This window comes from Daphnia magna, linkage group LG6 (genome assembly GCF_020631705.1).
Source record: "Daphnia magna isolate NIES linkage group LG6, ASM2063170v1.1, whole genome shotgun sequence".
In the NCBI taxonomy this organism is placed as follows: domain Eukaryota; kingdom Metazoa; phylum Arthropoda; class Branchiopoda; order Diplostraca; family Daphniidae; genus Daphnia; species Daphnia magna.
The window spans coordinates 1,213,781-1,229,205 of record NC_059187.1 but is presented as its reverse complement, the minus strand read 5'-3'; the positions used below and the strand labels follow the sequence as shown (position 1 = coordinate 1,229,205).

At 41.2% G+C, this 15,425-nt stretch overlaps 3 protein-coding genes across 11 annotated transcripts in view; 1 reads left to right on the top strand and 2 right to left on the bottom strand.

The window, feature by feature from the left end:
• Positions 1-56: 56 nt before the first annotated feature.
• Positions 57-1,192, top strand: LOC116924917 (glucose-induced degradation protein 8 homolog). 2 transcript variants are annotated; one of them, XM_032931516.2, is made up of 4 exons: positions 57-200; positions 279-538; positions 605-859; positions 1,011-1,192. In XM_032931516.2, exons 1-4 carry the CDS (start codon positions 80-82, stop codon positions 1,065-1,067), a joined length of 693 nt encoding a protein of 230 aa, XP_032787407.1. In that variant the 5' UTR covers positions 57-79; the 3' UTR covers positions 1,068-1,192. The 2 variants fall into 2 exon arrangements, with proteins under 2 accessions (XP_032787407.1, XP_032787408.1); XM_032931517.2 differs by having other exon boundaries at positions 605-917.
• On the bottom strand, positions 1,136-2,716 carry LOC116924916 (nucleoporin NUP35). The gene is made up of 7 exons (XM_032931515.2): positions 2,557-2,716; positions 2,365-2,497; positions 2,196-2,311; positions 1,853-2,135; positions 1,668-1,784; positions 1,400-1,600; positions 1,136-1,324 (listed from the first exon to the last, which is right to left on the bottom strand). Exons 2-7 carry the CDS (start codon positions 2,485-2,487, stop codon positions 1,247-1,249), a joined length of 918 nt encoding a protein of 305 aa, XP_032787406.1. The 5' UTR covers positions 2,488-2,497; positions 2,557-2,716; the 3' UTR covers positions 1,136-1,246.
• Positions 2,717-4,683: 1,967 nt separating this feature from the next.
• Positions 4,684-15,425, bottom strand: part of LOC116924902 (collagen alpha-1(XVIII) chain) — a 30,679-nt gene continuing 19,937 nt past the window's right edge. For 5 of the 8 annotated variants that reach the window (XM_045174915.1, XM_045174911.1, XM_045174913.1 and 2 more), the window contains 12 exons: positions 13,643-13,746; positions 11,538-11,657; positions 11,193-11,393; positions 10,049-10,741; positions 9,511-9,811; positions 9,278-9,337; positions 9,082-9,161; positions 7,779-7,871; positions 7,425-7,547; positions 6,810-6,911; positions 6,584-6,676; positions 4,684-6,327 (listed from right to left, as the gene is read on the bottom strand). In XM_045174915.1, coding sequence (XP_045030850.1) covers positions 5,878-6,327; positions 6,584-6,676; positions 6,810-6,911; positions 7,425-7,547; positions 7,779-7,871; positions 9,082-9,161; positions 9,278-9,337; positions 9,511-9,811; positions 10,049-10,741; positions 11,193-11,393; positions 11,538-11,657; positions 13,643-13,746 — 2,420 coding nt within the window. In that variant the 3' untranslated portion in view covers positions 4,684-5,877. The other 3 variants (XM_045174914.1, XM_045174916.1, XM_045174917.1) reach the window with 3 other exon arrangements.

Below are 15,425 nucleotides of genomic sequence, written 5' to 3'. Positions count from 1 at the left end.
TCCCGGTGTCGATCGCTCAGGAGCAAAAAAAGCCTCTGCTACGATCGAACGAGAGAGTGAATACTGACCTAGAAGAAAAATGACTACATTTACAGATAAACCTTCTGAGATTGGAAAGCAAGAATGGTTAGAAAAACTGGAAAACGTCCATCTTCCCCGTACGAACATGAATCGTCTAGTGATGAATTATTTAGTAACTGGTAAAATTGTTTGTTTTGAAAACTGTACAAATGGTTTTCTTTAACCAATTTTTCTTTTTGGTTTTGTGAATTTTCCAGAAGGTTTCAAAGAAGCGGCTGAAAAATTCGCGCTGGAGGCAGGATTCAAAGCACCTGCTGAACTGGAGAGATTAGATGAAAGAATCAAAATTCGTGATGCCATCCAGGCTGGAAAGATTCAAGAAGCCACTGCCTTGGTTAACCAACTGCATCCAGACCTACTTGATTCAGACCGTTACCTCTTCTTCCACCTCCAACAGCAACATCTTATTGAACTCATCAGACAGAAAAATATTGAAGAAGCGCTGAAATTTGCTCAGGTATGTACATTTGTTCTCTTGTGATGTCATTCTATACAATTTCATTTGTTTTCGTTAATGTAACAGGAACACTTAGCTGAAAGGGGAGAACAAAATCCAGCCATACTAGGAGAATTAGAAAGAACTCTGGCACTTTTGGCATTTGATGATCCGGAAAAGTCCCCATTCGGAGATTTGCTCCACCCTTCACACCGCCAGAGAGTGGCAAGCGAGTTGAATGCGGCTATCTTAAAAGCGGAGCATCGTGAATCTACCACACCTCAACTTGTCTCCTTGATGAAATTGGTCATGTGGTCTCAAGATCAGCTTGATCAGAGAAAAGTGGGTGCCAAACTGTCAGAATACTTCTCTGAACTAGTGTCAGGAAAAAGTTGAATTGGAAAGTCTCTCTTTGTGTTGCGGCATATTAAAACAACTTCTATATCGTTGGAGATAAGATGCATTTTTTTATGGTTTTATTTCGTTTTATTAGGTTAAATATCCGCGACTAACGGACTTGGCACGCGCCACGCTGGATGACCCGAAGTAATTGAAATTGTTTCAGCTCCACTGACCTCGTCCCAGTTCTTGTTTGTTCTCTCCCATCGACAAATTATCTTCACAAATCTCTCTTTAATCAAATGATTCATCGGAATACAGAAACGTTAAAACATATCAGAGAAGAGCCTATGGTATCAAATTCCTTTATCCGTAAATACACTAATCCTTCTACCAACCAAAGACAAAATCCATTGCTTTGGCGACAAGGCTCGAATTTTGCTGCGGTGTCGCTCTTTGTTGGTTTACCTTAAACACAAAGAGAGAGGAAAAATGAACATATAACGTAAGAACACATGATTTAACGCACTCGTTTGGAAGTACCTCATAATCAGTTTGAGCTCCTTTGTAAGTCTGAGTCAAAGGTCTCAGATTGCTACGGTCTAAAGCCGAGGGCGTTGCGCTCGTCCCCAAGGCAAAAGAACTGCTACGATCCCAGACAGCTGGCTGAGGTGTAGAGGTTACTCTCATTGATGGAGTGCTGATTGCTTGCAAATTCTCTTTCCTACTTTCTTCCATGATTGCCTGTAATTGCACAAAACAACATTGATCCTCTTAGCTTGTCCACATTTTGAAACTTATCATGGTTTACCCCATCTGTGCAGGGTACTACACCAATCATAAGAGTGTCAGTCAAAAGTCTGCCATTCCGCGCCAGGGCTTTTCTAGCTTGCAGCCGACTTGCAAACTTCAAATGCATCCAGTTTCCCTAAGAATGAAAACCAAAATTAACACAAAATTCGTTTTTGCATTTTAAAACAGCAGTGGATATCATACCTGTGAAGGTATACGATGCTCCATAATATGTCCCCACATTCCTGTTTGTGTTAAAACGTAAGATGCAGCGCTAGGTGGAAAACCAAAAACTGTGACCCACGTCCCAGCATCCGAATCCTCAAAGTGGTCGGACTGGTCAACTTGAGAACTCACACTGTAATTTGCATGAGGAGTTGAGGGAAGGTGAGCATAGTCTGACGGAGTAGAAGGGGTAGAAGGGCCTGTTGCAGAGAACAAACGCTGCACAGGTGGACCTCCTGGTTTATCTGTTTTCCCAATTAATCTATAAATAACAGAAAATTACTAGCTCCTATATGGGACAGGTGTTGTTGAATAAAAATACCTATTGGCCTTTGGGGTAGGTACTGATGAAGAAGGTGGAGAAACGGAAAGATAGCCTGTTGTTGATGAGCCCTTCATCATTTTCATTGGGCTGGTTTGAAATGGGCGACCTCCACCCTGTGGGAAAAAATTAATCAAGTAAAGCAAACTAATTTATAAATCTAACTTACTTGGCTTGTAACATCACCCATCAAGAAACCAGGAAGATATTGAGCCCCACTTTGTGGCTGATTGGAATATACCCCTGTCCCGGATGAAGGACTTGCGGGAGAACCGAGAGCCATGGGTTCCATTTCTTCGTTGCTAAAAAAGAGATAGAAGATAGTGAATCTCAATGGAAATAATATTGTGTTGCAACTTACATCAATAAGATAATATTAAAATACAACGGCGTTCTTCAAAACCGCTTTCAGTTTTTGAACCCTTTCTGACGTTTGAGATTCGTGGGTATTGGTGCTAAACAGTAATAAGCAGCGCTAGTTTTAGCGGGTCATTTTAACGGCGCTCTAGTGAAACTCGTTTTTGAAAATAAATTTGCTATCATTTTCAATCGCTTCCATTTTTCCATTTTTATTATGTTTGGCACCCACAAAACAAAAAAATATATAAATAGAATTCCAATAAATTCTAAGATAATTACTATTGTAGTGATTTCATTTTACTTAAACGAGAATTTTAATCAGCGCCTATACTATTTAATTGAATTAATTATGTACTAGTCGAATTTTTTCTTCTCAACGCTCTGATCTGACTGTCCAAGATAACAAGGTGCGTGACATTCAGTAGAATGAAGGGATTACATCCCTGATCCCTCACTGTATTTTATTATTGTATTTCAAAAAATTTATGCTGATTTTATTATACAGGGAGGAGGGGAGTAGCAGTCTGGCAACAAAAGTGTTTTTTATTTGGGGCTTCATACAAAAGATCTAGAAAGAATCACAATGCGACATTTATTTCGACCCCCTTCCTCACCCACTCAAGCCCCAGATTTACACGTAAATTTGGCTGAATGTTTCGCCGTCGGTTATATTTCTTCCCGTCAGTTTTGCAAAAGCCAAATCTCAGAAAGTCTTTTCCATTTCTATTTTTGCCCTTTTGACTTCTGGTTTCAGTTGCTAAGCACAAAGCACTGGATGACGATTGAAAATCAGAATCAGACAGATTCCATGGATTCTCCATCGTCGATCAAATTTGCCACATGATACTCTTGTGTCTAGCTCTTGAGAGCTAGAAATTGTTGGACTGAAAAAATGTGAGCTTCGCACACGTTGAGCTTCCAACTTGTTTGACCGCAATGCGGCAACACACCCGATCACCACGATGTAGACATCGTGATCACATTTTGCCCATACTTTCATAGCTATTCCACTGGTCTGGTGATGTCAAGCTGAGTTTCATTGGAACTTTACCAGACTATATCTAGTCTACTAAATCTTTGTTTTGCAATTCATTGTAATGAAAATGTAATCACATATTTCATACTCATGGTATGGGTGTTGTTTTTGGTTGATTTCCTAAATGGACCTAATAAAATGCCAGAGAAAATGTGAATGAAAATTACAGGTAACTTACAATACTTACACATTTCTAACAACCCCAATGTCATGCATACCACCTTTTAACTTGTTGGTAAAGAATCTATCTCTGCATTTCTTGTTTTTTATTGTGAAATTGGCTTCATAAAGCAGGATATGTAGTAGGTCTACAAGGTGAAACTGTCTCAACTCTGTATTCCAAAGAAATGAGAATAATGCCATAATATTGCTTTTTTAAGATTGCTTAAATATTATCAAAAGTACTGATTTTTCCTTAAAGTGCAACTAAGATAGTTGAAATCCAGGAAATCCTCTTCTGTCAACCTGCAACAACATTTTCAGAATCAGTAAAGATCATAGATTTGCCCTCCTCCTCAACACTAATGTCACTCTGTGCCATTTCACGAGTGCCAAAACATCATCTGTTCACAGCAGCTCTTTCCTGTTAAACTAGACAAAATGATTGAAATTCGTTAAGGTGTTCAACGCAATCACCTCAACTGCGGTGAATTTAATCGTAGGTATGTTATCATTTTATTTGAATTGACTGTAAACTAAAAGGAGCGATGAGATTCTGTAGCATGTTTTCTATAGGCGTTAAATAAGGGAACAACGCAGTATTCATCAATTTATCTGAGAAATTTGAATCAAGTTGATTTGTCGTTTATTTCGAACAAAACAACGAGGGTCGTCTGAAAAACTATGGTAATGGAATGAATGTGTGGTTGTGCCAACTATCACAAATATCTCAACGCGCACCGCTTCTCCAAAAATTCTTTTTTAATAATAAATGGATTGTGTTTATTCTTCTTTCATTCCATATGTATGTGACAAATATAAATGTCACATCATTCCAAGATAACTGTCAACTATTCATTTAATTTTTAAAAGTTGAACTGTTGATATCTACGCAATACAGAAAAACAGCTAACTGGTAGACACCAGCAATGGTATGGACAATCAGCAAAAATGTATTTCAACAAGCTCTGGCCAGTTATGATTACAAAGAACACAAAAAGTGATAATAATAATGGGCTTGTTGCCTTTGGCAAGACATGTAAAGTTCCCATGTAGAAATGTACAGATTTCAGCAAGGAAAAAAAGGGAGATAATGATAACAATCAGAAAAGAAAACAATGAAAAATAAAAGTAAAAAGACCATATACTCTCTTTCCCAGTGACGATTCACATGTAATGATGGTCGGTTGGGTGTATGAAGCGATGGCCGCCTCCATCGCCAAACCACCACACACACACACACAAAAAAAAGAATTACAGCAGAGAGAACAAGTAAATTTCCCTTTCTTTTCTTTTTTTTTTTTTTCCTTGACGAGTTGTAATTTTCTGCACTCGTCTACTTCCGAAATTCTTTTCTCCTTTCCCAGCCCTTACGCCGGCCAATCGGCATTAGCATCGTGTGTCGAAATAGATTGTTAAGGTTGTCGCAATTTTCGAAACAGCTGATCATGGAGGGGGCCTGGCTAATTTCACCGTACGACGGGGGTAAAAGTTAGTACACACGACACGCAAGAACACAAAGTGCGAGCGGGATCTTTGACTACACTCAAATCAATTCTCTGACCATCTAAATGCCGGTTTCTTTCACACAAACATTTGGAATCGAAAACCCAAAATTACTTCTTTTTCGTCAACAAATTAAATCATAGCAAATTGATTAGATATATATATATATATAAAAAAAAAATGGGGGTAAACTGAAAGAGTTGATAATATAATTAAGGGGGGTTTACGCAAAGCCAGAGACTGAAGCGTGATAGATATGTTGTAGAGACGATGATTGTGTTAGTTTACAACCATTTAAAAAAAAAGAAGGGGGAAGTCAATAATCTTTCTGATGTGGTATCAAAGACTTGGACGCAGAACACATTTTGTGACTGATGCAACACACACCACGAGGAAGATTTCCAAAAATATATAAAAATAACAAACATTACTTTGTTGTTTTGCTTCCAAGGAAAAAGCTGCACAAGAGGCAAAGGAAAAAAAAGGGGGGCAAATATGCAAGGATACGATCAGCTGCCGAATGAGGCTTTAAAAAAAAAAATCCAATTTTCAGACACTAAAAATGTCGTCTGTTAAAACAAAACAAAAGAAAAACAAACCAATGTTACCTAATAATAGCGTTCAAAAAAGGGACTGAATATGGGCTTGATAATGTTCCTCGGAGATGATGTGCTCTGGCGTTCGTTTCATTCGTGAACTGCCGACGCCTTGGCTGGTGGCTTCGATGCACAGGACGACGAATCGATTTTGACACGAGAATTTGTCCTGGGCCAACAATTTGCCAGCGTGAACTTGCTGCTGCTGTTGCGCTGGCGAACTGCCGATGAGCGAAGCGGCCACTCCGAGGACTTTGGCGTCGCTGGATGTCCAAGCTTCGCAGTACGAGTCGAGTTGGCGTTCGCCACCCGGTCCGGCTCCATGCCAGACCACCTTCTGCGGCCAGACAATGTCGTTGAAAATGTTGCGATTATTAAAACTGTAAATGTCGTGTCGCTGCTGACGAGCAGAAGCGAATTCGCCGGCCCTCCCGCCGCGGAACAAATCGTTCCAAGTGCGGAATAACACTTCTCCCTAGTGAAAAAAAACAAAACAAAAGATATTAAAATTCCTTTTTTTTTTTTTTCTATTAAAGAAAAACACAAACAAAAGAAGATATATAATAGATAAAAAGAAATGGTGTGCGAACGTGTCACGCAAGTTGAGAATAAAATTAAAAAGAAAGGAGAGGAAACACACACAGACAAAAGTTGTCTTGTTTCTTTCTCCTCAAATTGAATATGCGCGATGAAAAGATGATTATTATGTGAATGTTTTTACTACATCGTACCCTCAGGTTGACGACTGGATATTCACGGTCGGATGATCGCACGATCGTGTCAAGATTTTGAACACGCGAAGCTAAAAAGGCCCGGAACGTTCCCTAGTACAACAACAACAACAATAAAAATTAGATTTTAATTATATTCGAGATTTAAAAAATCCAAAAAATTTAAATAAAATAATCAAATAAAAAAGGTGTTGTTGCTTGTCGTCTAATTTGTAAAACATCCTACTTTGAGTCCTGCTTGACGAGCTTGTCGGAAGCACGCATAATCCACGCGCTGGATGCCACCCATGTCTCCGGAAAGGGGTTCATTAAGTGCCACCAATCTCAACTAAAATAAAAATTTATTATATTTAATATATATATATTTTTTTAAAGAAAAAGAAAAATGTACAAATTATCATTGACCACAAAACAGGATGTCAAAAAAGAGAGAGGAAAAAAAAAGAAAAGAAAGACGAGTGTACAAAAAGGACCATTCAAATGATGTACTACTACACAGCGAACGCATGCGTTTCCATTGTATACCGATGGTTTGACAGGTTCGTCCTATTTCGCAGCGACGCCCGAAAGGCAAGTAGAAAAGAAAGGCAGCGTCCATTCACAATGGAATATTTTATTTATGATTTTTATTTTTTATTTTATTTTTTTTTCAATTTTTAAAAGACCACAAGATTAGAGTGGGCAATCTTACCTGCCACATTTCCTCATCCTTGAATGAAAGCATGAGGTTCAAGGCGAAATAGACAACAAGGAAATGAAACATCTTTTTGTCCCTCATTTAAACATTTCTCTATTTTTATCTACGCAATGTAAAAAAAAACAAACAAAAAAACAAACTTACGCTAGGCCCTTCGGCGATTCTCGGAAGCAGATTGTCCAAAGCGCTGGGCGCCGTCGGTTTCAATGTGGTCGGCGGCGCAATTGAAGTCGTCGTGAGCGCCGGCAACGGAACAAAATTCCCCATCTTTTAAACAATTTGCACACAAATCAAACATTCATTAGTTCATTTCGCACGATGCAACTTGATCATTTCATTCTGAAATCCCATTTTTTTTATTTATTTATTTTTATTTTCAAAAATTTGCAACTGCGCAATCAATAAAAGTTTCTAATCAAAATTCTAAATGTAAGCCATTTCAAATAATATCATTAATTGTTGCTATTTAAAAAAATCAATAAAAAGAAAACGACTTACAGAGATATACTGCCAGCCTTTACGGACGCGGACTAGAAGACTCTCCTCTTCGTAGAGGTAAGCGATGGTTCCGACGGGGCTGATGTCAGATATCTGCGTACCCCACAAACAAAACCAACAAAAAACAAAAAAAAAATGGATGCCAATACGAAACTGTTATCGCCTTACGGCTCATTAGACAGACACACGGCGCCCAGGTGAGAAGAAATGACACACTCTTGCTAATGGAGACAATAATCCCTTCTCTCTCACCAGCAAAATCTTCTTTAAAGCTTTTTCTCCTACATCAAATTCAAAAATAAAACGAACCCCGAAAAAAAAGAGACATGGCTTTTCGTTTAACGATGACACACGGCCGTTAAAAACAAAAAAAACAACTAAAAAAAAAAATCTTCTTTTTCCCAATAACCCAACCCAGGCGAAAAGAAAAAGTTTCTTTTGATACTGTCCATTTTTTTTTTTTTTCTAGCAATTTTGTCATCATCATTCCCCCCCCCGTTCACGTCGGCCATTTGCTTCAGAAAACGGCTGATGTTTTCTATTTAATGTCGTCGAAAATGTCAGGGGCTCGTCACGGGCCTTCTGTCTGCGCGTCGTGCGATCACAATCTGCAAACCTCAACCCACCTGGCCAACACTTACGGCAGACCATCAAGAAAAATACAAAAAAATCCCACACGTCCCAATGCAAGTTGTTCCAGCTGTATAATAACCCCGGCCTTTAACTGGTGGACACAAAAGAAAATCGGCCCCGAATAACGACCGAACCAAACAAAAAAAAAACAACAAGGTTTTCGCTGTTTGTTCCGTTCAGACGGCAGGGGGCTCTTTCTTTCATTTTATTCGCCATACAGGACCCACACATTCATTTATTTTTTCTTTGCCGATGAGTACAAAAGACGCACCATTTCCCCCCCTTCCCCCATCCGCATATTATTATTATTTTTTAAATGCCTTGGTACTGAAAAAGACTTTGGAGGATATAGTTAGAAATGGTCATTATGTCCATCGACAGGTAACAAGATCCGCTAGGGTATTTTCTTTTCTTAAGAAATGCGACACACAAGACTTTAAAGTACACACTAAAAAGAAAAAGGAAGACGAGAGACTTGAACGAGCGGCCAAAAAGGACCTGCCTTTCTCTCGATGCCCTATTGATTATGCACGCGTAAGTCTATTCGATTCTTGTTTTATTTTATTGGCAGGGGGGAAGGGGGAAAGAAGATTAACAAGCGAACTGGAAAGACCCAAACGTTCTCTCGACTAGAGATCAACAGAGCGCAGATTTCCATCGTGTTCCTTACCTTGAAAAGAGCTTCCATGTTGGTGACGGTGATGGCTCCCGGCACCACCGTTTTCTGATTCTCATCACCTTGCGACGTTCCTGCACAAGAAGCGGGAAATTGCATTTTTATGTTCATGCCATTGCGACACACCCAACTGCGATCGTGTGTTTTAAAGGCAGTAGGAATTGAAAGCGGCAATGCGACACGGGGCTACCTGGTTGGTTGAAGTTGACGAAACTGCGGAGTTCGTGAAAAGCTCCGCGGTTTTTCGAGCCTTCGTGATTTGATTTGATTTTACAATTTTGTTTTTTGGGGGGGGGGGTTTGTTAGTTTAAATGATTTGATCCAAAGCAGCGAGTAAAAAAACAAAACAAAACATTGAAAGTTCAATCACGTGACTACCAGTTAGTTTGTTTTGTTTCTGTTTGAAATGATTCTTTTCTGTACCTGGTCTAGACGAACCACTTGGAGGTCCCGGTGGTCCCGGTGGCCCAGGAGGTCCTGGAGGACCAGGGATAGGATGAGCAGTTTGATGATGAAACGATGGAGAACTGACGGGACCAGGTGGACCTGGGGGTCCTGGTTGTCCGTCACGGCCGTTGGTTCCTGGAGTTCCAGGTCTGCCGGGTGTTCCAGCATCACCTTTCGGTCCTGGTGAACTGCTGAGAAATCCACTAGATGTACATGGTTCGCCTTTAGCTCCCGGTAGGCCGGGTGGACCCATTGGACCTGGGCGACCAATACGACCCTAATGTCACACATTTCAAAAACGAAATTTAATTTCAACAATTTTTTTAAAACGTTAAAAGATTCAAAAACAAACAACAACAAAAACATTCACGTCAAACATTTTGATTTCGCTTTTAAGCTCAACAAGAAGTTTACCTTCTAGCAAATGTCCGAGAATTTGCATAAAATTTGGTTTGAAGTTGGGTTAATAAAAACGGCTTAATTCATTTAAAAAATGAGATTCAAGTTCGTTTACCTGGTAGCCGGGGATACCGATTTCACCGTTAGCTCCAGCAGGACCCGGAGGACCTGGCGGACCAGGTTTGCCTCTTTTGCCACGTTCTCCTTGATCGCCTTTCATCCCTGGCTCGTTCGAGATAACCGTAGTAGGTCCAGGTGGTCCGACGGGACCTGCCGGGCCCGCAGGTCCGATGTCGCCTTTAGGTCCTGGCATTCCCGGTTCTCCAGCATCGCCTTTCGGACCAACGGGACCTGTAATGCCCTGTGGTCCTCGATCGCCTTTATCGCCGGCATCTCCTTTCATTCCTTTGGGCCATTTCGACGAGCCCAATAGCGGGCCCCCACCTGATCCCACGTCCAAGTCGTCCAGTTGCATTGGACTAGAAGGACCCGGAGGACCCGGAAGTCCCGGCAGACCGCGTTCACCAGCTTCACCCTTGGCTCCGGGTCGTCCGTTTTCTCCTGGCAGTCCGGGCATCCCATCGAGACCTGAAGATCCCTGATCGCCTTTGGTTCCAGGAGTTCCATCCTTCCCAGGATGTCCCCGTTCTCCATCGTTGCCAGTTTCTCCTTTACCGCCACGTTCGCCTTTAGGACCTGGATCTCCTCGTTCGCCTCTCGGCCCAGGTTTTCCACTCATTCCGGCGTCACCTTTAGGGCCTGGGCTTCCTGGTCGGCCTAAAGCTCCGTAACCCGAACCAAATCCGTCCTGGAAACGAAAAATTTCATTTCCAAGAAAATATTAGAAAATGTCAGTGACACGTGACCCAAATACATCGAATGTTTCGCACCCAAATGAAAATCGAATAAACCCCTCCCCCCCCCTCCAAAACATTCACGTTGAAGTTGAATGATTTTGTGATGTTCACATTGTGACAAATTTCGCAAAAGAAATTCTCGACGAGAGCCAAACGAACTCAATCAAAAAGACAAAAACAAAATGGCCAGGGGCGGGGAATGTAAAAGACCCAGGACCAAATGCGATAAAGCAAAATACCTTGTACATATTCCTCGGTTTCCAATCCGTCTGAGAGAAACGCATGTTAAGTCAATATTGAGTTAAGCAAAACAAACACGAAGATGATGAATGACAAAGTGAAGGAATTTCTTTTTATGACGAAAATCAAATAAAAAAAGAAAAAGGTGGGAAAAATGCTCACTTCAAGAATGAGAGGTCCGCTAGCCACACCCGGTGGTCCTGGCAGCCCTGGGTTGCCAGGAATTCCTGGAAGTCCATCACGGCCTGGCTCGCCTTTCGGACCAGACTGTCCTTCCTTGCCAATTGGGCCGGCATCTCCGCGTTCTCCTTTATCTCCAGCTGGGCCTGCAGGTCCTGTAGGTCCGACTGAGCCTTGGGCGCCCTGCCCATAACAACAACAACAACAAGGCGCCGATGAAATAGCAAAAAATTAAGAAAAAATGAAATGATTATAGAATCGTCGTGTGGTTGTTTTGTTTGTTTTTTTTTCGGCCAAATGTCATCGGTTCTCGTTGTTTGACTTTACCGGAATGCCCGTCATGCCAGGCTTGCCGTCAACGCCCGGTGGTCCAGGCTCGCCCTGTTTGACTTGTTCGGCCAATTTGGCGATGATGGAAGTTTCGTTGCACCCACAAACTGGTCCGCCCTTTTGCACAACAAATCAACAATCAATTGAATTTCAAACAATCAAGTCAGCGCCTTTGTTATTCGATTAGAACAAGCCCATTTCGTTAACCGAATTCTAAACGGAATCAATTGGCCTTTTAAAGATGACCCTGTCTTAACTGTCAAAAAGAAGGAAAACAGGGACCCAACCCTTTGCTCGTCCAATTCGCGTGTCTTAAGAGCTCGGCGCTAATCTTGAAATCTTTTGATGGTCCACTCTTTTTTTTTTTTTAAATAAATATGCCCGCGCCCGCTTCATTCTAAGTGGCCTGTAATTGAAAAGATCGTGACCGCCCTGCTATCAACTGTTTTGGTGTGCACGTATCTGGTCATCGTCTCAAATTGTTTTTCCTTGTTTGTTTTTGTTGTTTTTTTTTTTCGTGTGATGGTTTTAATGTTTATCATCATTATTAAAAGAGAACCACTTGTACTTTGTTCAAAGTGAGGTTTTAAATGACTTCTCCCCCCCCATTCCTTCGTGCGCCTTTTCAATGTTGAGATATCAGAAAACTTGGGGAACTCCAAGAAAAATGAATAAATCAACAGATAATCTTCTTCGGAGAAGATTGGGGGCAAGGACCAACTTATTAGTTAAGATTTTTTTACAGTTTTCTTCACGCGCACCCGAGGGCGACACGAACCCCGTTTTTTTTTTCTTTTTCTTCTGTTTTCATCATCTTTGTCTTCCCTAACGGACAGTCTTAACAACATCATCATCATTCAGACAAGGGCAGGGGGTTACCTCTTTCCTGAAATAAAAATCCCGACCAACAACAACAACAACAAAAGGTGGCCCTGGAGGTTGAACAACAACAAAAGGGGGTGGAGGAATTTCAGTGGCAAGACGAAATGCCGGCGGATGAGCGATCATTTTGGCGCATTCGTTATTATTATAGAGACGTGCACTTGGACAAGATGAATATGACGACGCACGCGCAATACACATAGTCAAAAGATCAAAGTGTGTTCTTTCTTTCTTCTTTCTTCTTTCCCCCCCTCCCCCATTTTTCTTAATTTCTTGTTGCCAGGTCACGATCTTCTGTTCTTCGTTATTTGGTTATAATTTTTTTTTTAAATCAAATTTGCTATAAGGCGAAATGGCGGTAGGAGGAGGAGGAAATTTGACGTGTCAATAGCGACAAACGATTTTTCCTTTTTATTTTTCGATTCGTGTGTTGTTTTCTCGAATTTTCTTTAATCAACCAGACAAATGACTGCAGGCGTTTCAGGTGTCTTGTCTCTCCACATGCCAATGGCACAGGTGATTAGGTTGTCGAAGAAATCGGCTGATGGATGGCCGAACAACAAGCGATTCGGGATAAATAAAAAGTTAAAAAAAACGAAGGCGGGTTTGTGGGACATCAAAGAGCAAAACATTTACATATTTTTTGGCTAGCGGGGGTGATTTGAAAAAAAAAAAAAAAATAGATATCCATCAATGTTTAAGCTAACAAGTGTTGCGGGCCAATAAGATTGAACGACATTGTTTCCCAATTAAAAACAAGAGGGTCGGGGTCAAACGACACCAATGTTTTTTTTTTTTTTTTTTTAAGTTTTATCACGTTGGAGCTCACCCAACCTACCCCATCAATCGAGTAAAGTCACACGGGTCGAAGAAGGCGGACACCATGTCAAGATTCACGTTCTAGATACGGTCGTTACGCTTTGGCATCCCCCAAATGCATCCATTAAATTTATTTAAATTATTTATTCCGAAAAAGAAATAAAAAAGGAGTTTTTAAAGAACCGGTTGGGTTTGGGAACTCGTAGTTCGTTCAACTGTCAGTGAGTTTAGAATCAGGGCCAATCAACGTCACATTTCGCCGATTAAGGCAAATAACAGTAAAAAAAAAAAAACCCCACCAAATAAAAAGGACACAATCAAACGAGACGAAATCTAAAATGGACGTTTGTTTGGATTAAGATAAACAACGCCAAAATGCAAATGAGAGGGGGATAACTTACCCGGTCGGCGTCTCCCTTTTCGCCCTTTTCTCCGCGTTCGCCCGGCTCGCCCTTTTCGCTGCAACGGAATCCGTTCTGCATTCCGTGCATTTCTCGCACAATTCCTAGAATTTTTCAAATTTCATTTTTAAAAAGAAAGGTCCAATTTTCTATCTTTTTGAAAACGGTGGGGCAATAAAATATCGGATCCGAAAAAGGATGTCTTTCTCAGGGACCGAGAAGCTCCTTCTTTCACGTTATGAAACACAGTGACCGTGACCAACGATATTAGAGCAGCGCTACTTAGGCAATGGTTGAATGTGTCAACGCCCTCCAATAAATCGCTCACTAGAAATGTGAAAAAATAAATAAATAAAAATAAAAGCCCCCCCCCCCTTTTCTCTCGTCCGTTGGACTGAAGGTAGGCGGTGCATCGTTACCGTCTTGACGGCTGAAAAAAGGAAGAAGCTTTCGACTGATGGACGACCTTTGCTGTGCTAGTACCCACTGAAAGAGGCGGTTACTGAGCGGACCTGTCTGGTCGTCCATCTTTGACCGTCTCGCATAGAGAAGCGAGTAGGCGGAGGTGGTGGCCGTCTATTGCCTTCGTTGCGTTCACATTCGATGAATAACGAGTTCTCCTTTTCGTCGCCACCACGCCAATATATTTCAGATTCAATTTCACGCCGATGTCGGGGTGCGCGCACCGACGTAATCGACCCCGTCGCAGCTGATATACCTTCCAGCTGACATCATTCCTCTCCTTTATTTCTCCCTTCGATTGCTCTATGCGCGTCCCTCTTCTGTTATCTAAGAGGTACACGATACCCGTCGACCACTGTTACAGCAACAATCCCGTTGGAATCCAAATTGAAACCCTCCCAGCCCAAATCAACAACAAACAAAAGAAAAAAAGAAGATTTGGAGACAAAAATATCGTATGGCCACTCAACAATTTCTTCTTGATTTGATTTATAGCCAGACTTGTAAGAAAGAGAGAGAAGAGATACGCGTATGAACACGGGATTGATTACACGTCTTTCATCGGATTCTCGTTGACATTGATACGGCCACAAGAGACGCACTTTCCAATCGGATTTGATTCCCTAATCTTTTCTCGTGTCTCGCCGCCGCGACAATCCAAAAACACATTTGCATATCTCATATCGCATTCAGACATCTAACATTTCATTTTTTTTTTTTTTTTTTTAAACAAACGAAAAAATACATTCCCCCCTTTTCTTTCTTTCGATCAAACGAAAATAGAATTTCAATCGCCGATTCGTGTGTCGAAACGAAAGAAACGATTATAGAACACGAGTTTTAGGGGGGAGTTTCGTATCGGATTGGGCAGAATCGGCGATCATAAATTTTCACCGAACTACAACGTGAATATAAAGAAGAAGAAGAAAAAAAGGGGAGCGGTATCGTTGCGCAGACTTTGAAACGAAACACGATTTTCTCTTTTCTTAAGGATAACGAGAAAAAGTTTGGCTTTTGTGTCGAAACAAACGGCAAACGCGGATTGAAAAAAAAAAATAAATAAATAAAAAGGCGCACAAAGTTGAAAACTAAACGGACCCGACGAATGCGAACGTTGGCCACATTCCAAAAGGCGGCCTGCACTTTCTTAAGCGTTGATCGATGACACCAGTTGATGGAGCAGTTCGCAAACAGGCGCGCACACACCTGTGTTACCATCCGCAGCTTCTACACACCGACTATCTTTAAACACACGCCATTTTGTTTTTTTCGTTTCTTGAACGGACCCGAAGTCTCCCGTTCCCAGGACCTACATACCGCT

Excerpts from the sequence above, each read along its gene's own strand:
- LOC116924917 (XM_032931516.2), top strand. The coding sequence starts at position 80 with ATGACTACATTTACAGATAAACCTTCTGAGATTGGAAAGCAAGAATGG. Across the intron at positions 201-278 it reads GATGAATTATTTAGTAACTG|AAGGTTTCAAAGAAGCGGCT; the intron begins GTAAAATTGTTT and ends TGAATTTTCCAG. Across the intron at positions 860-1,010 it reads ATCAGCTTGATCAGAGAAAA|GTTAAATATCCGCGACTAAC; the intron begins GTGGGTGCCAAA and ends TCGTTTTATTAG.
- LOC116924916 (XM_032931515.2), bottom strand. The coding sequence starts at position 2,487 with ATGGAACCCATGGCTCTCGGTTCTCCCGCAAGTCCTTCATCCGGGACA. Across the intron at positions 1,601-1,667 it reads TAGTACCCTGCACAGATGGG|GCAATCATGGAAGAAAGTAG; the intron begins GTAAACCATGAT and ends GTGCAATTACAG. Across the intron at positions 1,325-1,399 it reads GAGCTCAAACTGATTATGAG|GTAAACCAACAAAGAGCGAC; the intron begins GTACTTCCAAAC and ends TTTGTGTTTAAG.